This window comes from Atractosteus spatula, chromosome 1 (assembly GCF_055471065.1).
Source record: "Atractosteus spatula isolate fAtrSpa1 chromosome 1, fAtrSpa1.hap1, whole genome shotgun sequence".
In the NCBI taxonomy this organism is placed as follows: domain Eukaryota; kingdom Metazoa; phylum Chordata; class Actinopteri; order Semionotiformes; family Lepisosteidae; genus Atractosteus; species Atractosteus spatula.
In genome coordinates, this window is record NC_142706.1 from 58,385,422 (window position 1) to 58,407,305 (window position 21,884).

Below are 21,884 nucleotides of genomic sequence, written 5' to 3' on the forward strand. Positions count from 1 at the left end.
TATCTTGGTGGCGGTTTGAGTGCTTCGGCCACAAGAGAGGAACAGAATATCTTCATAAACAAAAAAGACTTGGGACTGATTTAAAGTATCCTCACAGGTGCTGACAGGACGGGTCAGGGCTCTGTACTTCAGATTTAAAACCCGGCAGGCCAAGATATCGCTGTCGGGAGGTTTCGCCTTCAGGGCTGAAAAGTATTCACGGGGAGGGTATCATTGAGAAATGGACCAGGAAGCGTGGGCCTGTTGTGACCGGACCTCCAAAACTAATTTATCCCATGTTTGGGGAGTGGGGGATTAACAGACGCTCACCGTCATCCCACAAATTTGAAAAGGGGCCGAGTACCTCTCGGGCAACGGCGCCGCTGACGGCCTCTTTCCCGAGTTACAGAGACAGTCGGTTGGGGGGGGGGGGAGAGGAGGGCAGTCACGTGAAGCACGCGGCCTATCAAAGCACGCTGTACACGGGAAGGCGGGCTTTCGGCGTGCGCGTGCAACGGAGGCTGACCAATAAGCTGCTACGGAAAGAGGGCCGCGCGGGAGGGGGAGGGCTCTTGTCCGATACTGTGTTCATATGATCCTACACTACAGTGGGTAGGGCCTCTAGCTCAAGTTGTAAGCTCTGCGCTTCTTTAGAAAGCGTTTTCTCGCTCAGTCCTATCTAAAACGAAGCAGCCCCGCTTCGGGGGTCTGGATTTCGCCAGCGCACGGCCGCTAGGGTGAAGTGCTCCTCGGTGTCTACGCTTCGGTGTCTAGGGTGAAGAGTACCGGGGCCGTTCAGGCAGCAACGCGGCTTTCCTGCACTCCGCTGGGTCTGGGGGGGCGGAGGATGGCGTAGGTCCCCCACGGTTCCGGGCCAGGCAGGAGAAGCTGGCAGGACCGGCTTCCCGGCGATCAGCCGAGAGCGGCTCCGCGCCGCTGCGGGAGCCAGTGGGCTTAAACCCGGCGCCGCGGACGGGGAGGAGCGCCCTGTCCCCAGGTAGGTGTCGGGAGTGGGAGTGGGAGTGGGGGCTGTCCGCTGTACGGGCACAGCTCCGACACCCCGGGGGTCAGGTGTCAGGGGGTGTTATTCGGTATTCTCGCTGGGGCCGGGTCGTCCGGACCCGGGGAGAGCTCAGTCCAGGGCCGAAACTACGAACTCCCGTTTTCCGCACTGAGGTCTCTACATCTGCGCCGCACGGCCGCCGTGTGTCTGGCGTCACCACAAGTAGCTACAGACTCCCTTTCTCGCTCTGACGTCTCTCATTAGAGGGCGCCTGCAGCAATTAGACCTGATTACCTGCGGCCGGCGGATAACTTCCACAGATCTCGGTTAATAGATGACAGTTTGTTTTTTGTACTTTGTTTTTAATGCTACTCTAGCAACTTCCTAGCTTTCTGACGTCTAGGTGCAACACGTGTTAGTGTCTTGCTTTCCTGAAAGAAAGGAACACGGCAACATCTCTGGGTTATTGCACAGTTAAGGAGTGTCCAGAAACACCCGGGACACGCAGATGGGTGTTTTCATCTTCTTTTAACCAAACTGAATTTCTTTACTCCTATCGCTTCATTCTTACTTTGTGACTTTGCCGTGCGTTGGAATTGTGGTTTAGTGTGCAGCCATAAGTAAGGTCGTGAATAAAGACCGCTTTAGTTTCAGTTCTACTGAAGAGAAAGTTAGTTCAGCAGCAGGGTGGCACAGTAGTTAGCATTGCTGCCTCACAGCACTGGGGACCTGGGTTCAATCCCTGGGGTACTGTGTGTGTGGAGTTTGCATGTTCTTCTGTTTTTTTTGTGTGAGTTTCCTCTCGGTGCTTTGTTTTCTTCCAGAGATGTGCTGGCAGGTAAATTTGCTTCTGGGAGAAGCAGTTCCATGCTAATTCCCGAAAAGGCTGGCTGGGCTGTATGGGCTTCCCTGGTGTGTAAACCTGATGTTCTGGGAGTGGCTGTCACTGATAGGGAATTGGATCTGACAGGCAGGAGAGAGAGAGCTTGTCTGGTCTGGTCTTTCTGTGTCTGGTCCTCTGTTGCAGAGAAGAGGGGTCTGGAGTGTGGATACGGGGTTAGTATGCCAGGAGGTGACGCAGTAGACCCACTCTCCAGAAGCAGAGCGGGCGGAGCAAGTCAGGGTGCGCATTTGTCAAGGGCGTGTTGGAGGAGTGGGCTCCTGCTGTCAGCCAGCTGATCTCTAGTCCGAAATCGGGGCCAGACCGTGAACGGTGTGGCTGAACTACAGGTTCTGCAGCTAGACAGACGAGTTCCACTGGAGCTTAAAATACCAGCTCTGTAGTAATAGATCCCTGAGTGCTACTGTGTAGGTGTGGTGCCTGCCTCTGGCCAGACAGGATCAGCCAGCTCAATCACGAGGAAGGCAGCTCAGCTCGTGTAACGGAGCTAGTTCGGGCACGGTGACGTCATCGCCCTCCCTGCGCGTAGTGGGGACCTCAGCCGCCTGGGCTGGGGGAGGTCTCCTTTAGCTCATGCGGCTGGTTCCCTGTAGCGTTACGCCGGAGGCCCAGGTGCTGCGTGACTAACTGGCAGGGTGAAACGGCGGAGGGCACGAGACCGTGCGGAACCGCGACGGTCACACTCGCACATCAAACCGTTGCTGGGGGGAACGCACAGTTTAGCCAGCGTGTCCTGGGTCGGCACCTGCAGAAGACCTACACGCAGACTCCTCACAGAAGGCTCCCCGGTCTGGAATCAAACCTGGGACCCAAGCAGAATAAGGGTCACAGAAGTGAATTAAGAAGTGATCAAATTCTCAGAGAGTGGCACAAAGGTGGCGCAGTGTTTAACATTGTTGCCTTGCAGCACTGGGGCCGGAGTTCCTTTCCGGAGGGGCTGTCTGTGTGGAGTTTGCATGTTCTCCGCCTCTTTGCGTGGGTTTCCACCAGGTGCTCCGGTTTCCTCCCACAGTCCGAGACTGCTGGCGGGTTAATTGGCTCCTGGGAAAACCGGCCCTGGTGTGGGTGTGTCTGTGTCTGCCTTGCAATAGACTGGCCTCCCGTCTGGGGAGTTTCCCGCTCTGCACCTGTCGACTGCAGGTATAGGCCATGGCGGCCCTGGGACCCTGCAGTGGATACCACAGGTAAGAACTGCATGGGTAGCTAGTTCTCGATAACAAGAATGCAGATTATGTCATGCATAAATTACCTTTGAAAATATTTTTGATTTACTAGAATATTCGTCATTTGTGAATGGCATTGCTTTACGTAAATAAGTAGTGTTATCTTCTACTTTCTTGACCAGAATTTACTAGAATGATTATGTAAATAGTTATAAAGGAGCACGCGACAAAAAAGGTGTAGAACTTGGGGGAGTTTGACTTCATCCGAGAGAAACGGACGGAGTTTGAACAGAGAGGGATTCAGCCCGTTTTAAAGTCATTTTACACTTGCCAACAGGATTCATACACTGTATATTTGGATTTACTGTTTATCGAGGGATATTGAACTTTGCCTCTTGTGTGTCTGTTTTGGTGGACACACACGAAGTGAAAGGGGAATCCTAGCAACAGCAGTTAACAGACCAGGCACGGCAGCGCATTGACAGAAAGGGACTCTTAGATAGGTGAACTTTTGTGTTTTTCTTTGCTCATTATAAATTATTGTAATTATAATTATACTTTTGTTATTGTTAATACATTTGTAAGTATATAATATAAAAAAATCGCTGACTATTTTTCTCTTTTTCTGTATCGTAACAATGTGGACTGCTTAACGACATGCGTTTTACAACCTCCCTGGAGGGCCACCCGTGCTCTGCGTTCCACGGGTGCTGTCAGTTACCTGATCTGAGGACATTCTTTAGTCCTGCTCAGTGTGGTCTTGAGCCACAGACTGAAGACGCTTCAGCGGACTGTAAGAACGCTGGGAAACGACAGGCCTCTGTCCCGTTTCAGAGTTGGTTGTTAATTGACCTAACAATCTTGTCCACTTGTTTCTTGAAAGAAGACGGAGTGGTGGCTTCAGAAACATGAGTGGGTACTTTGTTCCACACTCCTGCCACCTTTTGTGTTCCACCCATCTTTTCTGGGTTAAGCACCTGTGTCCTCTGGATCGTGTTTCACTGTTGATCCTGAAGAAGTCTGCTCAATCGGTGAATCTGAAGATGTGAATCAGATCCTAAGGGATCTTTAACAATAACATGTCTGGGCAGCTGGTTCCAGCGTTCCATGATTATAACCAGCAAATTGATCAGGGTGGTTAGATCACCTGCTGTGTTCATGTACAAGAAGCAAGAATAGATTCTCCACAGTTTTCCTAGATTGAAATTTTACTTTCGTAGGCATTTTCACCATGTTCTAAGCACACCATGTTCCTTATCTGTGCATTCAGCCTCTTTAAATACCTCTTAGTGTGAGTAAGCACCTCCTGTTCGGTTTTAAACATTCTTCAGTGTAGTTTCCACTTGTGTCCTCTAGTTAGTGTTCCAGTGCTCCATTGTGTAGAGAGGGAAACAGTGGCTTTCAGCCCACAGGAATCTGTGACCTGCCTGTTTTACCCCGCATCAAGCTGCAGTGATTTTGTTCCTTTCTCTTCTAACCTCTTGCAGACATGCTGAGAGAGTGAGACAGGGGGGACCGAGAGCAACCGAGAGACGCTGTAGTGAGGACGCAGGATGCCAGCCTTGAGCTCCAGGTGTGCCTTCTACCTGGGCTTCCTGGTGGGCAGCTGCATGCTGTACTTCTTCCTGCGCCAGGTGTGGTTTGAGAAGAGCTACATGCCGCAGACCGATGGTCTGGGACTGGCGCTGGTGGCAGAGGGCACGGGGAGCGACAGCTGGAAAGTGGAGGGGTCGGCGCTCATCAACCTGAAACACCCTCACCTCCAAGGTACAGGGGCCCCATCCTTCCAGTAATTAATTCATTCCTTTGTCTAGCGGAGGGTCACGGGGAAATCGGAGCCTATCTGGGCAAGCAACAGGCGAAAGGCAGGGTACACCCTGGACAGGACGCCAGTCCATCACAGGGCAGACACACTCACAGAAGGGCCAGTTTTCCCGAAACCAGTTAAATCTACCAGTATGTATTTGGATTGTGTTGGGAAGAAACAGGAGCACCCAGAGGCAACCCACGCAAGCAAGACTGCGGAATAGTGCTGCACATGAAGTAAAATATTTCAGGAGCGGGCTGGATTGAGAAGCTAGTCCCCCGTAGGGCTCTGTCCCGCCCTGTCTTGAGTGATTCTGGAGAAGAAAGGAAACGGGGGCCTCCTGTCCTCCATCTAGACTTGCCAGTGAAGGCTGCGGTGCCAGGAGATCAGGGGGAATTTGGAAGTGAAATCTGAGATGTCGGGGCTCTGCCTCCTTCTCTTGCTTAGCGACAGCGCGTCCAGAAGCACTCTGTTACAGCGGGAATCGTTACAGGGAAGGGGGCAGCAGATACACTGGGCCTGCGTCTGTGCCAGCAGCTGACAGTGCCAAGCTGGGGCTGCAGACTGAAGGTCGGGGCGAGGCGGGGCAGAGAGCGATTCTGCAAGTGTTCCATTTTTTTATGCTCGTTTCCCCAGGGGAAGACAGCCGAGTGGCGGACGACCTGTACAAGAAGGTGCGCATCCTGTGCTGGGTGATGACGGGCCCCAACAACCTGGAGACCAAGGCGCGGCACGTGAAGGCCACCTGGAGCCGCCACTGCAACGTGCTGGTGTTCATGAGCTCCGTGGACGACCCCGACTTCCCCACGGTGGGGCTGAACACGGGCGAGGGCCGCGACCAGCTCTACTGGAAGACCATCCGCGCCTTCCACTACGTCCACGAGCACCACGCGGCCGAGGCGGACTGGTTCCTCAAGGCCGACGACGACACCTTCGTGGTGGTGGACAACCTGCGCTGGGTGCTGGCCAACCACACCCCCGAGGAGCCCATCTACTTCGGCAAGCGCTTCAAGCCCTACGCCAAGCAGGGCTACATGAGCGGCGGCGCGGGCTACGTCCTCAGCCGGGAGGCCCTGCGCCGCTTCGTGGAGGGCTTCCGCACCAAGGTGTGCTCCCACACCACCTCCGTGGAGGACCTGGCGCTCGGCCAGTGCATGGAGAAGATGGGCGTCCTGGCGGGCGACTCCAGGGACACCCTCCGCCGGGAGACCTTCCACCCGTTCGTCCCCGAGCACCACCTGACCGGCAAGTTCTCCAAGAGCTTCTGGTACTGGAACTACTGCTTCTACCCCATCGTGGAGGCAAGTTCCTTCCCTCTCTGTGCTGGCTGGGCTGCTGCTGCTGCGTTGCACCAGCTCTGCGATTCCCACGCCAGGGCCAGCTTTCGGAAAACCGGAGCACCCGGAGAACACCCACGCGAACACGGGGGAGAACATACAAACTCCACGCAGATAGCGCACCCAGGTCCGGAACTGAACAAGGTGGGGGCTACACGGGGCATGCTAACCACTGCGCCACTGAGCTACACCCTTGAGCATCAAGTATCGGCTCATGTCAGATAACGCCAGGATCCTCTGTGATCCTGCTAGGGCACGTCGTCAGGAGCCAGTAATGAAAGCTGTCATTAGCGGGATTGTTTCCTCTTAGGCTCCTCAGATGCCCTGTTGATTCTGTAATTGGATTGGGGGGCCCGTCTGTAGTTTCAGTTGGTGACGGTGCTCTGTCACAGTGCTGCCCGTACAAGTACTATTGTATTGATGAGGTACAGTGTGATTGGTTGTAATCCATCAGGAAGTGGCACACTCCCTCATGGTCTACATCGGAACAGGCAGTGGTACTATTGCGGGGGTTTAACCCCCTGGCGTCTGGGGGGACATTTTTGTGCCAACCACAAAAATCCGAATTTGACGGATGACAGCCCAACATCATTCCCTACATATGGGCGGCTCTGGGCCTGAGGACCGCACACCAGCTGGTCTTCAGCCCAGCTTAATTACCTCATTAAGGCCTCAGTCAAACGAGCAAGTTGCTTATGTGGAATATCTGCAGGTTTTTTTTTTTACTCCAAACTTAAGGATTTTTATTTAACTTGTGAAATCCAACTTCCAACATGATTAAGAGCTGAGAATGGGGAAATGATCCTGGTATGAAGTTGGTGGGGGGTTCGATTGCGAGAGAAATGGGAGATTCTGAGAGCTGAGCTGGATTATTTCCTCTTAGGCTCCCCAGATGCCCGGTTGATTCTGTAATTGGACTGGAACAAGGGCAGATATGGGGGTCACCAGGCCCAGGACTGGGGAACCCCTGATCTAGATGATGGGTGATGATCCAGCTGTGATTTTGAGAGTGGAAGTTTTGCTGTTTCCAGCTCTTATGTTGAAAGCTCTGTCTCTGTCTCTGTCTCTGTCTCTGTCTCTGTCTCTGTCTCTGTCTCTGTCTCTGTCTCTGTCTCTGGGAGCTCTTTCTCGTCTCTCACCTCAGTCCTCCAGTGGCGAGGCCTGAGCTTGCGCCCCCTTCACGTTGCTCATTGTGTTGTTCCTCTAGGGCCCGCAGTGCTGCTCGGACCTGGCCGTCTCCTTCCACTACGTGGACGCCCAGCTCATGTACACCCTGGAGTACTACACCTACCACCTGCGAGCCTACGGCTACCAGTACCGCTACCGGCCCCCGCTGCCCGAGGGCTTCGACCGGCTGCCGGACAGAGGGGGGGGCGGGGACCGGCAGGCACCGAAGGAGCCGGAAAAGGAGAGGCCCGAGGGCGAGGGAGAAGCCGGCGAGGCCAAGCAGCCCGAAGTCGCGGCAAAGAAGGAACCGGCTGAGAACAGGACTGATGACTCCAAGGAGAAGCAGCAGTAGAACCTGTTTTCCTTGTGAAAGGTGTGTGTGTGTGTGAACGCGTGTGTATACACACACGCACACCCCTGTGTTGTGACAAAGAGGGAATACGTTATACACTCGGCACAAAGTGCACACGAGCAGCTGGGCGCAGACACTTGCGCTCATTTTTAAACCTACAAGTGGCAAAGGTGTTGTAGGACAGCTGGAAAGTGTTTAATTTTTATATTTTGAGTAGGCTAAAGGCAATCATGCAGGGCTTCAGGGTGCAATAAAGAATGATTTGTGTCCCGGAGGGCCTCGGTCCACTGGGTCTTGTTGGTCTCCAGGTCTCCGTATGTCTCCTGTGCCCGGGTCTTGAACGGGGTGTTAAGCGCTCGGGTGGAGTGAATACCTGTACACACTGTGGCGCTCCAGGATGTGGGTTGTGTACCCCAGCAATACATAGAACTTTTTTATCTCCCTTTATAGTGTGAGACTAGAAGCCATGAAGCAGTGAAGAAAGTCATTCACCTTATGAAAACTGTAGCACAGGCTCCATGCAAGCTTGGCACTAGTGTTCTCTGTGCAAAGGGAGAAGAGTACCGATTTGAGAGGGGCTGTGTGGCCTCGGTGTGTGAGCCTGGCTGTGCCACGTTCATCGTGCCCAGACCAAGTGTTCCTTCATCCTCCAGGGTGATCTTGCCCTGTTCTCTGGCTTCTTGCAGTGTTTGTGAGCTCGTTCTCCTTGGGCGGCGCCAGCCAGCTCAAAGAGTTGCCTTATGTGGAGTCCAAAGATGTTATGGGACAGCTCTCCTGACGGGTCAGGGTGGTGCCCCTGCTCTTGTTCACGGACCTGGGTACCAACAGTCCTGTAGGGTCTGCAGGGAACCAGGGGTCCAGCACATCTTAAACTGGATTCCACTGCAGTTTTTCCCCTTAAGTGCTCCTTCAATATGAAGATGTTGCAAAGGGCTGCGCTAAGATCAGTAGGCCAGTGAGCTGCAACAACATCCATATTTAGTAATGAGGGCATTCAGTGATTTAAGGCATTTCTGGTGCAACCAGGTCTTGGATGTGAGGATAGCTCCTCTGGACTAATATGGGATTGCCCACCTTGCAATTGGGGTGTCATCACAGGAGCATTAGGGGATCCTCAAGGCCGGATGTCTGCTTGCAGGGGTGTTGAGCTTCAGGGAAGAAGGTATCCACAGAGAGCTGGGAAATTGCGGTGTGAAAAAAAATGCTGCTGGCCACCAAAAACAATCGTGGTACACCAACAAGAAGAAACAGGGTGAGAGTCTGGTGTGTTGCACTAGTTTGTTAATATAAATCATTGGTGTACAATGCCGGTTCAGGGGGGGAACTAGTATACTGGCAGGGTGTCCAGTCCTGGTCCCTGGAGGAGATCAGTGTGTCTGCAGGGTGTCCAGTCCTGGTCCTGGGGGAGGGTCAGTGTGTGTGCAGGGTGTCCAGTCCTGGTCCTGGGGGGTCAGTGTGTGTGCAGGGTGTCCAGTCCTGGTCCTGGGGGAGGGTCAGTGTGTGTGCAGGGTGTCCAGTCCTGGTCCTGGGGGGGTCAGTGTGTGTGCAGGGTGTCCAGTCCTGGTCCTGGGGGGGGGGATCATTGTGTGTGCAGGGTGTCCAGTCCTGGTCCTGGGGGGGGGGGGGTCGGTGTGTGTGCAGGGTGTCCAGTCCTGGTCCTGGGGGGGGGGGGATCATTGTGTGTGCAGGGTGTCCAGTCCTGGTCCTGGGGGGGGGTCGGTGTGTGTGCAGGGTGTCCAGTCCTGGTCCTGGGGGGGGGTCGGTGTGTGTGCAGGGTGTCCAGGTCAATTTAAAGTAACAGTATCCAAGGACAACCTGGGTGACATTGGTAAGCCATTAATAAGGTGATTGATCTTGTTAAGAGTTGAGCAGAAATTAAGACTTGGAGAGACACTGGCCCTCCAGCACTAGGAATGGACATGCATGTTATGAAGGACCTGTTACCAATTGTGCAATACTGCTTCTTGTTTAAATGTCTTTCTTGGTGTTAGGGAGTTGGGGGGGGGGGGGGTGAGCTGTAAAATCACATTGAGAAGTAAGGGTGCCCCAGGCATATTTTTAAATGGACCAAGGTTTCTGGGTGTCGCCACTCTTGAATCGCAAATCTGATGCTCGTGTAGCAAAGTAGGTGTTTATAAGAGATAAGAAATGACAGCTTTTCCTCTCCATTCTCAATCTTATTTGTGTGTAAAGGGTACTTCCTCACTGTGTAGCACTCTGATGGGACTTGGTATTTCTACTGTTTTTTACTTGAAGTTTTAATTTTTGTTGCATTGATTTTGGCATTACGGTAATTGCCTATATTATAGGGAGCCCAGGCTCTTGCTTCAGAAGTGCTGATATAACGAAGTGATTTTCAGCTGCGTTTGTATGTCGCCTCTGTGTACGGCTTTAAAAAGCTCCAGCACACAGAGCTAATTACGAGCTGCAGCTCTCGCTGCTGTGTGCCGTCTGCTTTTCTTTTGGCACCACATGACTGCGCTGAAAAGGGACCAGCTGTTCTGTACACAGAATCTATTCAGTATAATAAAAGCCTAGCTTACGTATTCATCGTGTGAAAGGTGTTCGGTTCTTTGGCGCAGGGAGAGCGGGGCCCGTTTCCCGATTCCTTTCAGGAGACGTGCCATTGAAAGACGACCCACTGTGACGTCGCTGGCCCTGGGAGCGAAGAGCTCGAGTCGAATGGAATTGCGTTCGTTTTCCGGAAGCGCTTCTGCAAAGGCGTGCTAGTGTTGAGACAGCTGTGTTGCCCTCACTGGGGGACTGTCGCTTCATTTCAGCACAGAAAAAAAACAAAATTACCTCTATTTTCCGGCTGATTATAAGGCATGGTACCTTTAAGGTTGTTTCTTATTAGTCGTCTCTCTCCCTGCAATTAGACAGCTCCTGTGGAGTTGTCCCTCTTCCCTGCACTCATGCAGAATTTGAATTCCCTCCCCTCTCCACCGCTGATGGCAGATGGCGACTGCACCGCCCTGCTGGAAGCATCTGCAATCAGATGGACTTCTGCCGGCGTCTCCCAGCCCTGGTCCTGCAGACAGCCCTGGCTCGTTCCAGCCGGTTTAGACTCTTGTTGAACTTGTGTGTCAGAAATACCCCCAGTTCATGGGCGCCATTTCCACAGCTGTGGTACACGGACCTTGACGTGGCCGGGCCTCTGGCTGCTGGCAGGTCAGTCTGATGCAGCAGCACCCAGTGCTTGATCGACGTGTGAGGAAGTACAGTGTCACTCCTGCCTGTCTCCGAGCCACACAGGGAGGGACCCTAGTGGATCTGCCCCCGGGGGGCGTGGCACTGTATGGGACTTGCCCACGTAGGGTGTGGTCCGGTATTAGACACGTCCACAGTTGGCGGGCTGGTTACCGTTCAGCCAGCACACCTGAATGAGAGCAATTCCAAACTCGGATATTGGTACAATGAAGAAGTGGTGTTGATCCCAATAACAGGACTCCTTTGAGAGCTGAAAGGAAATCTCCACATCGCACCCAAAGAGAAAACTAACATCAGCCTGTAATGACAGGTTGGGCTGGATCCAAAATCAGGGTTGGGGATCTCTGACTGATAGAGCCAAACTTAACACAAGCCTACCCCCTACTGCTTAAAGCAGCAGCTTCTTCGAGCCTCATCTGTGCACGATCATGGGGAGCAGCACTTAATTCCATCCATCCATTTTCTAACTGCTTCTTCCATTTCAGGGTTTTAGGGGAGCTGCAGCCTCTCCCAGCAAGCCATGGGCTCAAGGCAGGGTACTCCCTGGATGGGATATAAGTCCAGTGCAGGGAAAACACGGACACACACTCGCACCAGGGCCAGTTTTCCCAGAAGCCCATTAATCTACCAGCATGTCTTCGGACTGTGGGAGGAAACTGGAGCACCCGGAGGAAACCCATGTGAACATAGGGAGAACATGCAAACTCCACACAGACAGCACCCCAGGTCTGGAATTGAACCCAGGCCCCTAGTGCCATGCACCCTGCCCTTAATTCCCTGGTGTAAATGTTTATAAGTAACAAAGTACAGTATGGAGCCCTTGTTTTTTCAGTACTTCTGTTAGAGTATGGAATTGGGAGGGTGTTTTGCAAAATCCAAATAAACCTCACCTGAAACGGCAAGTCAGTCTTTCACCTGCTAAGTCGGATTCGGCTCGGTGGTTAAAGTCACTGGTGGCGCAGATAAAAACATTCTTTCTTCCCTTATTTTCCGTCAAGAAGCGAGAGATTGCGAAATCAAATAACTCACTTTTATTTACAAAAATCAGTGAACTCTACAAAAAAAACCGATATACACCAATCAATAATGACAGTTCATGTGAGGGGAGGGAAATAGTTTTTAAGTAGATCTATATATGTACATATTGTATACAGCTACAGCGGCACAGTTTCACAACACTGAGTAACATGGAGCAGAGTGACGTTTCTGGTAAATTCCAAAACCAGTCTTTTATTTTTTTTTTTTTATTATTTCTGCTCAGAATCAGAAGCTCTTTATAGAAAATAAGATTTCAAGTTCCCGGAAACGGTGCGGCAGGCCCGCGGTCCGAGGAGGAGGAGGGTCCGGGGTCCCGCTGGGCTACGCGCCTCGACGGAACCTGAAACGGCAGACACCGCACGTGAAGAGCGCGCGCGCGTACGAGGGGCCACCCCGCTGTTTTGGGGGTAACCCGGCCCCACGTGGAAAGGCAGGGTCCTCTCGCTCAGCTCCCATCCCAGACGGCCGAGGGTCTTCCGGCGCCTTTATTGACAATTTTTGAACAATTAGCAAACCGATTGGGAGACGCGACAGGATTGCTCTTGCGGTACTCGGACCTCTCGCTCTGCCGCGGTATTAAGCGTACAGCCTGCTGCCCTTTAAAACGCCTCAGATCCTGCTCCAGTAAGCCGACTCTGGGCTAGTAAAGCTGCACACAAGTTACCATGTCACGTTAACCCAACCGCTGCCCATTATGTTAGAGGTAAAATACGATCCCCCCCCCCTTTCCGTCAACCGTTATCATTTAGTAAAAGTTTATGGAAACTTTCAGCACGGCCCAACATCCACGCGTGTGGTATGTCAAAGGAAGCAAAGTGATCGTGGGAGAAGGACTCGGGAAATGGATTAGGGGAAGCCGCCAGGAATAAAGAAAGTAACATACCAGCAGCGGACTCACCAGCCGCAAAGTGTCCTATATCTCTGGAGAGAGCCCACCGCGACCAGCGCGTTGTTGGCAAACTGTGGGGCAGGGTCTGACAAGCGCCTCTCGGTTAACTCTTTTAATTTTATTAACGGCCAAGGGTTACGGGCATCTTAGCTGTAGCTTATTGGTTTCTCGTGTTTCCCCCCCATCTTAAAATAACTCGTTCTACCCTCTGGTGGGGGTGAGGCCAGCTGGGGCAGGACCGGACCGGGTCACAAGAAGGGCCGGCGCCGTGCCCGTCCGCAGCCCCAGCAGGGACGTGGAACGGGACCGGGCCGGCAGCACGCCCACAGCCGGCTGTGTCTCTGCTTCAGCCCCAGTGTGAGAGCAATGACCCCTGTGTCGACTTGCAGACGGTAAACACACGCGGTCAGGGGGTGGGAAGTGATTCAAGTCATGAGGTTTTCCTAGAGGGATGTTTACGAGTATCCAACGGCGACAGCTAGCGGGAAACACTAGAACTCCGCATTAACTTTGCCGTTCGCATTATTTTCCTGCTTAAGAAAACGGCTTCTTACAGCCAGTTACAAAGCGTAAAGATATCGGCTCCACTTAAAGAAACTCAGTGGCGCAGATGTAATGGTAGGGTACAGGGTGATAGCAGCGTCACTGCGAACGGTCTTGGATTCAGAATCGCGTTGTTATTATCTATATTTCTCGCGGTTCAGCCCCGCTCCGCAGCCATGCCCCGCTCATGGGCATTGTTCCGCACTGTGGTGCGAAAATGTTGCGTCGTAAGGGGCACAGAAAAAAACATGTCCAAAGCAATAGGAAATCGTTAAGGTGCCTTTCAACGCACTTCACACTACATTATCACTCAGTAAAGTCACACAGCCAATAGCTGTAACTATAAAACGTCTACAGCCTAGGTGAACACAGTATACAGTACAAACACCACGCTTGAAATACAAGTTGTTTCATAAGTTGCGGTAATGAAAGACTGAAACTAAGATTCCACTTTGCGCTTTCGGCTGTTAATAAGCGGGCAGCTTACATGATGCAACTGCGTGAAGAGCCTTACGGACGGAGCTCTGCCTCGGCGGAGCAGCCACAGCGGTCGGCGCGGCGATCAGGGAGGAGCGGAGGAGCTGGGGGTGGCTGAGCCGCCAAAGAGCGGGCCAGACCCAGACAGAGCTTGGAAGTCAAGCTTCTCCTGCTTTATCCAACTGTGGGTCACGGTGGACCTGGAGCCCATCCCCACAAGCAGGGAGGGGTACACCCTGGACAGGACACCAGTCCATCACAGGGGAGACAGACACAGACACCAGGGCTAATCTTCCCTGAAGCCAGTTAACCTGCCAGCAAGTCTGTCTTTTCATAATTGTGTCAGGTTGTGCAATGGTTTTTGTGTTATGAAAGCCTGAAAGTTGGTTTCCTGCTGTAGTTACACCTTTACCCACAGGCATCAGAAATGATCCAGGCATGCAGTTCAGGGCAGCTGTGTTACACAGGCCCTCCGGAGAGCCCGCAGGGACACACAGGGCTCTCTCACTCCCTGGGCTACAGGAGACAGCTTTACTCAGAATCAAACTCCACCCCAAGACTGGCTTTCCTTCGGGCCCTGGCGAGCCGAAATTAAGAGCCAGGGCTCCTGCAGACAGGCGCTCTGCTTTTAAAACCTGTCCAGGGCTGAGTGAGGGGCAGCCAGGGACAGATGAGGCGCTGGCAGGGAGTTCCACATGATGCCAGGAATGGAAGGGGTCTTGGCTGAACTCTGGCAGGACTTGTCCCTCACCTCCCTCAGGCTGGAGGGCTCTCCTCTTACCTCATTTTGCACTTGTTAGGGAGAAGACTTCCTCTGGACTCAGGGTAGGACTCCCGTTTCAATGGGCTGCGCATCCCTGCAATTGCAAAACAGCAGGCAGGTTGACTGGTACAGCATAGAGTTCACACCCTGTACCCTGGGCCACACTGAACAGCAGTGTCCAGGCCTGGATCTCTACAGAGTGTCCAGGGCTCCGGCTGTCCCACACTGACAGGGTGAAGGACCTGAGTCTCTTCAGTCTTGACCAGAGAAAATCAAAAGGGGACCTGATACAAGTACTGTATTTTTCAGGATGATCAGCTGAAGATAAATCAGAGAATTGCAATTAAATTTGAGAACAGGAGGCACTTCTCTACCCAAAGTGTGGTAGGAGTCTGGAACAAGGTGCCAAGCCATGTTGTTGATGATCCTCAGCTCAATTAACTGCTGAACAGAATTGACGGTTTGGTGTTTGGTGCAATAAAAGCTGCTTTGGAATGAAACCCTGCTGGACAGCTGCCCTCCAGACCAGGGTGGGATAGAGCAGGGGTTCCCCAGACACAGCTTGGGGGACCCTTGCATCCTCTGCTTTTTGCTGCAGTCAAGTCCTTCATCACAAGCTGATTGATTTCACTCCCTCCCCCCCCATTTGGGGCATATTTGTACATTTGTTCCCACCAAACAGTATTTGTAAGTGGTGTTGACTCTGCCCCCGTGTCTGACACCCACAACTCTCCAGCAGCTGTGGAAACACGTGGACCTGTGCTGCAGGGGGGGGGGGGGGAGACGCTGTGGGAGCGACACCCCGCCTTGCCCCGTGATGTGCAGCAGTTTGACGCCCGTTACCCTCCGCAGTTCCACCTCCGAGCGCGTTTCAGAGGCCGGTTCCTGAACGGGCCACACGGGGGCGCTCACACCCTAAAGACGGCACCGATCACATTCTTCCCGCAATCGCCTTTCCTCGAACCCCCCACCCACTCACCGGCTTCCGTGTTCCTCCGGCCCATCAGTCCCACGAAGAAATCGTGCATATCCCCTGCAATAGAGCCAGTTTTTGGGGGGGTGTTTATCAAAATGAGATTGCAACAACGGCCATTCTGAATACTGTGGCCACGTTTTAAGTATTTTTAAAAGCTCGTCACAATCGCGCGGCAACGCAAGATGCGGCTCACGGTATAGGCGCAGAGACACAAACACAAGGACCAGACGGCAAAACATCTTACTTTTCTGTGGCGACAACTCGTTCATTCCTGTAATTGAAAGAGAAGGATCATTAACTATATTACAAAAAGAGGGGGGGAAAAAAAGCCACCGGATCGAATGAGCCCGACCCGATCCCAGACAGTAAACACTGTTGTGGGTTTCGTCCGAACCGCAGTCGAGCCAACTAACTACTGGAGAGGTCGGAGTTCAGCTAGACGGGCTAGTCCCCCTGAGGGAACGGCGCTACACGAATTCAAACCTCCATTTGTTCTCTCTACCCATTTCTAGAAGTTACGAGGCGGGGATGAAGAATGGCTCAATAAACGGCGAGGCAGCGTTAGCGCGGTGTAATGAACGATATCCATTACAGTCCGTGACCGAGGGCGGGGCAGTCCCAGCGCCTTCATCCGGCTGCTCTCCGTCAGATCGTTGTCTGCTTAATTGGACTCGTTTGCCAATGTCTCCCGGCTCCTCGGGGGCGGCTTCGAGCAGACCTACAGCGGGAACCCGGCAGACACGGCGGTCCAAACGGACCGGAACCGGGCGGCCCCAAAATTCCTGAGCAGCCTTGTTCCTTACAGAGGGTGTCGGCGTGTCTGCGGAAGGAAACACGGGTCGATCTCCTTTCCCTTTGAGATCAGGCCTGGTCTCCTTCCTGGAGCCCTTAGTTTTAACACAGGAAAAGTGGACAGATATCGGGGGCAATTGATCGCGCATCTGATAACGGAAGCTACCGGAATAGCACGAAACAATGGAAAACTGATGGACAGATTAACGGAAAGTCTCAGGGTTGCTTTGACGACCTCGGAACCGCCGAGTGTCTTGGAGGGAGGGGAGAGTGTCTGCTGTCCGCTCAGTGTGGGACCGTGTCCGGCCTGAAGGTTCGGCAGCACCTTGTGTGAGCAGCTGCTCACCAGAGCGTCTACACAGGAAGAGCATGGAGCCAGGACAGGGACCCCGGCTAATGAAGAAACTCCCAGCAGGGGGCAGTGTGTGTGTGGGGGGGCTGGAGGAGCAGGAGACAGACTCCCATCACCTTCCCCGACCAGAACAATCCCCTGACCTCACCCCTGCTGGAAACCAGCAGACCTGTCCCGTTCAGTCCCCACACACCACCACCACCCCACACAACCCCAGCTGAAGTCCGTCCTGCTGCAGGGATGGGATTGAGTTGCGGATAGATCAGATCCCGGAGGAATCCGTCAGGCCACGCCCTGTCCCAGCTGCGCACACGGGCCAGACAGGTTAATTCCCTCGGGATTCCCCATGCTCCTGCTCGGCTCAATTGGGTTAACTCCGGTTCAAGAACCCATCGGCGATGACGGGCAGACCTCGCGCTGCAGTAAAATGCGGCTTATTACCGACGGCGAAGTGTCAGATCTTGTATTTCTCCCATCTTCTCTTCCGAGTACATATAATGCACGCACCTCCCCCCAGCTACAGTACCGGTTTCACACAGAAGAGCCGCTCTAATGAGTGGTAATGCGATGTAACTGGCTCCAAGACCCATCGCCCTCGTCCAAGCACTGCCCGGGCATGCGTCCAACATTAATATCCTCCATCTATCCTCGAGTCGGCGGTAAACTCCAACTCGATAGACTCGTCAGCAGCTCTTACCGTCGTCTGCTAGCCGGCAGGGACTGTAACGCGGCTGGGAGATGCGGCTAGCCCGGGAAGGCGGAATTTAATTTAGGCTGGTAATCCACTTTGAGGCTCATAAAGACGTATCCGCAAACAGCCGGCGCAGCACGTCGCAGTTACTAAGGTGTGCGAGAGCCGCAGTCGGGTTAGATTTCTCCCGGGGTCCCCTGCAGGGGATTTTAGAGACTAACGGAGCGCCACGTCCGCAGCCGGGCGGGATGTCCGCCAGCAACAGGCGATTCATTGCGAGACTCCAGTACCTCCAGGCTCCACACAACCCGAACAACGTACGGCAATTTGTAAATAATTTAGTAAGAAGTGAGGGGGGAATAGGTTTACGTCATCCATTTCTAAAGCCCTCTACGGTTCCAGTAAACCCAGTCAAGTGAAATCGGACCCCTTTAGTTTGACTTTGCAATTTTGATCATATTAAAAGGTATCTGGGGTTCAAGATACGGCGGCACGCGACAGGTTCCGTTAAACGCGGGCAGAGCGAGGAAGTGACGCAGTTCGGCGCGAGGCTCTTTGTGGCGCTGTCAGCGCGTGAAAGGGCGGTTGAACGAGGCGGGTGGTCTCTGGCGAACCCCGGGCCAAGGTAACGCTTCGAATACAGTGTAAGGAGTAGAGTTGATGACTCCCTCGGCGCTGTCAGAGGACTGCTGTGGACCCTGTGATTCTACCATCAGCTCGCCTGAGGTACGCCGTGTGTGGGCCCTGCCGCCGCCGGTTCTGACCGCTCTCCTCCGCAGAAAGCCGAGTGCGCCCTCGACACTCACCTGTGCTTCTCCTGCCCATGAGCCCCACGAAGCCGTCATAATTGAAGCCGTCATAGAACCTCTTCAGGAACCCGCGGGGGAGGGTGTTCGGGTTCGGGCTGTCCTGAGAGGGGAGTTCGACAACACGTCACCGCCTCAGGAGGGGAAGGAGGGTTACCCCGGTGCTGTCCGCGGTTCTCACCTGCGGTCTCTACCCAAGTCAAAACCGGACATGAAGGCTTGAGCGCGCTGCCTTGATGCGCCTGCCTCTCGCCTGAAATAAGACTTTCCCACACTGATCAACATGTAACCGCACTTCATTTATGATTGTTATCGTTTTTACAGGCTGTGCTTGAAGTGCGTTTTTAAAAGTGTTTGAAATAAGTACTAGTGTACTACAAGTCGTTTCATCCACATTTGCGATGATCTCGCTGGCCAATTTAAACAACTACCTCGAGAACCACAGACAGTTCTGGCGCTTCCTGTAGTTTAGGTGTTATTTCCGGTTCAGCTTGACCTAGGCAACGATTAATACACTTTAAGGGATCTAATTCACCATTACGTTATAACTTGAATTCAAGGTAAGTCTTCAGGGCGGATTTTAGGTCTCTATGCACAGTGGTTGGTAGTTCTCTTCTGCTTTCAAGTTACGTGCTGATGCACTCGGACCATTCAAGTGACTCAAGCCGGCGGGCGATCCGTGATGACGTCACAAGGTGTCAACACCGATACCCGAGCCTTTCTGACAACACGACACTGTCAACATCAACACACTGTTCTGGAAAACCAGGTCGTTAACGTTAGTCTGAATCTGGTGTGCGCCAACGGGGGCAACGAGACCATAACATCAACACTGTTCTTTTTGCGTCCTCGTTTTCTGTGGGATTTGAACGCGTTGAATAACTTGGATATTTGGTCACGCTGACTACGTCATCCATCACACAGCTGGACAGTTTTTCAAGTGGTCTTTCCGTTTTGTGGGATTGAGAGGAGGGGTCGTTCCGGTACTATTGCTGTTCCGGCACTGTGTCCACGTATCGCTTGGAAATCTGGACAGCGCTCCGAAATCTTTCCCCTTACCTCTCTCAGGGACACGTAACTTCTCACCCTCCACTTATTAAAGGATTTCTGTGTAACGCATGAGTACATAAAACGCACATCAACCTCCATGTGCTTTCTTGTTCCCTTGTCACTTTTATTCACGGGGTAGCAATAACGTTTTTACATCACTTGTAATCCCTTGCAAAGACATTACATTCACTCACAAGCCGACATTAACACGCGCAAAACAACCGTCTCCTACTTATCCTTGTCGTCCTAAGCGGGGACGCGCACACGCGCTTCCCCGGCCTGCATCTTTAGTTTCTGGAAGGCTTGGCGGAGCTCGTGCGCTTCCGCGAGGGGGGACACCGGGCTGGACACGACACCTGCAGCCGCGCGCAGATCAACGGGCGCGCTCTTTCAGGTCTTGCCGCCCGAGTACCCCGCGTGCCCCACCCCCCCCGTGTACCCCACCCCCGTGGGCCATCGCGCTCGCCCTGGCCACGGTCACCGGCTCTTTACCTTGATCTCGGCGCCCAGCGGCTCGTCCGGCTCCTCGCAGCTCGACTGACACGACCTGAAAGCCAGCATGAGAGACAGCATCGCCAGCACCGCACAGCTCCTCATCGTCCTCGGCTGGGACTCGCCTGGCGGGGACAGGAGAGTCACTCGTGGGGGGGACAGCCAACCCACCGCACGCGCCGCTGTCCTCTCACCTACCGGCTCTCAGCAGTGCGGGCCGAACCTCTCCGCGTACAGACAGCAGGTATACCAGGTATGCTGCATAATTGTATGCTGCATAAGGGTATGCTGAAGCTTCATAATTCTGATGGTCTCCGCGGTTACAGAATCAAGGCTGTAAATTAACGCGCTCTAAGAGCTTGGCGCGCGCAGAGACACTAGGCAGCGGTACCGCTTCTTAAAAGAGGGTTTTATCTCCATCTGCTAGTCCCCAGAAGAGACCGTGACGGGGGATAGTGGAGTTTCAGCGTCTCGGAAGGAAAAACGCCTTTTGTCTTCGCCGGCGGCGGCGGAGCGCTCCTCAGCTCCTCACGAGCCCAGGTCCGGGGGGCTGAACGCGACAGGTGAAGCCCGAGAAGTTTGGTTTATTTTTACGCTTTTGCGGGCTAAATGCTTGGGATGCAAAGACTTCGAGCCGCTTCCCTACATTGTTTTCGGTGTAGCAGATCTTTAGAAATTTAAAACGAGCATTCGAGAAAGCAATCATGTTTTAGAATCGGCGCTTTCGTGTCGGAGGCGACGCTGCCGCGCGCACGGAGAGCCCAGCGCGCCTCGCCCGTGCGGAACGGAGACGGGCTGTACCCCCGGGCTCGAGGGGACGCGTAGACGACTTGCGCAGATATGCGTCTCAACCGCGAGAGAGGTAACATGACGCACAGGAGCCGAGTTGGAAAGCTTACGATATGACAGTTTGTCCCGATCAGAGAAGATGGACACCAAATGAACCCCTGCACAGTTCTGTTCAGCTCTGGGATGCCCGACCCGCTCGGTTTATCCCCGAAAACGGGATTCGGCTCGCACCTGTTCCGCGAGCAGCGCGCCCTGCACAGCCCTCCGCCGCCTGCAAATTCACACCCCAGACCCGCCGAAGTCACCCGTGTGTGGGTGTGTTTAAAAGCGTCATTGGACACTTCCTGACTTTTCTCAATACACGTCTCGCCGTCGGCTACTGCGACATTGAGTTAATCTCCTCTCTCTGCGGGATCACGCCCGCTACAGCGGCCGCGACCCCCCGCGTGTTAGTCCGTGGATTGGGCAGAGAAGGCAGCCCACGCCACACCTCAACCAGTCTCTTCCAAAACTGAAAATCGCTTCTATATATTGTAGTTCTGGAGCAAATACATTTTAGGTAAAATTATACGTTTACTGTGATGTTGGAATACGCCGTTGCTTACTGTGGTTTCGTAGTAAATGCCCATTAGCAAAGCGCTTTCTTGTCAGCTCTCAGCAGTAATGCAGACATTACCGCAGACAATAACATTGATCTCGATATCATCTCCCTGTCTCTATGAATAAACTGTGGTCTACTTAACTCCTAGAAGAGGAAAATGAGTCTTCTTACCTGGATATAGCGACCTGCTAGTGTATTCTTTTCGTGAGCAGGGGTGCCACGCGGTGTCGAAAGTGCTCGAGGAGGGCAATGCGACTTCTTGCGAGCTCGCGGACGGGCCGTCCCGTGTCTTGCTGGCCTCTACCCTCGCGCGCGTCGCCTTCCCGCTCCACCTGCTCCTTAAATGACACGGCGGCGAATCCAGCGTCCAATCAGCGGCGGCGAGGTGGGCGTGGTTCTCGAGGTATTCACTTCGCTCCTCAGGACGCCAATTGGGTGAGCAAGTTTATCGACTGACTGCATCAATGCCCCCCCACCCCCACACAAACAGCTGCGGTTTATAATGAAGTTGTATAAATTATGAATGACCCCCGAGGTCACATCACCGCCCCCCCCCCCCTTTTTCCGAGGTGCTTTTTTACATCATTGTTGTAGTCACCCTTCAGTTGTTTCTCAAAATATCCCATCAGTCTTCCTGTTATAACTCACACATAGAGGTTTGTGGTTGTGCGTGTGGGAGCCTGCGTGTTTGAGCATGTCTGTGTGC

At 53.4% G+C, this 21,884-nt stretch overlaps 2 protein-coding genes across 3 annotated transcripts; one reads left to right on the top strand and one right to left on the bottom strand.

Annotated features, from left to right (window-relative positions):
* The first annotated feature begins 569 nt into the window (after positions 1-569).
* Positions 570-10,255, top strand: LOC148841370 (glycoprotein-N-acetylgalactosamine 3-beta-galactosyltransferase 1-B-like). Of its 2 annotated transcripts, none has more exons than XM_088923239.1 (4): positions 570-976; positions 4,534-4,813; positions 5,490-6,154; positions 7,398-10,255. In XM_088923239.1, exons 2-4 carry the CDS (start codon positions 4,600-4,602, stop codon positions 7,707-7,709), a joined length of 1,191 nt encoding a protein of 396 aa, XP_088779365.1. In that variant the 5' UTR covers positions 570-976; positions 4,534-4,599; the 3' UTR covers positions 7,710-10,255. The 2 variants fall into 2 exon arrangements, with proteins under 2 accessions (XP_088779365.1, XP_088779373.1); XM_088923247.1 differs by lacking the exon at positions 570-976 and adding an exon at positions 3,009-3,067.
* Positions 10,256-11,935: 1,680 nt separating this feature from the next.
* Positions 11,936-21,493, bottom strand: LOC148841371 (tachykinin-3-like). Its single transcript, XM_088912662.1, has 7 exons — positions 21,350-21,493; positions 19,789-19,913; positions 18,247-18,349; positions 15,850-15,876; positions 15,609-15,662; positions 14,648-14,723; positions 11,936-12,297 (listed from the first exon to the last, which is right to left on the bottom strand). The coding sequence occupies exons 2-7, from the start codon at positions 19,891-19,893 to the stop codon at positions 12,279-12,281; spliced, it is 384 nt and encodes a 127-aa protein (XP_088768788.1). The 5' UTR covers positions 19,894-19,913; positions 21,350-21,493; the 3' UTR covers positions 11,936-12,278.
* Between the last annotated feature and the right edge of the window lie 391 nt (positions 21,494-21,884).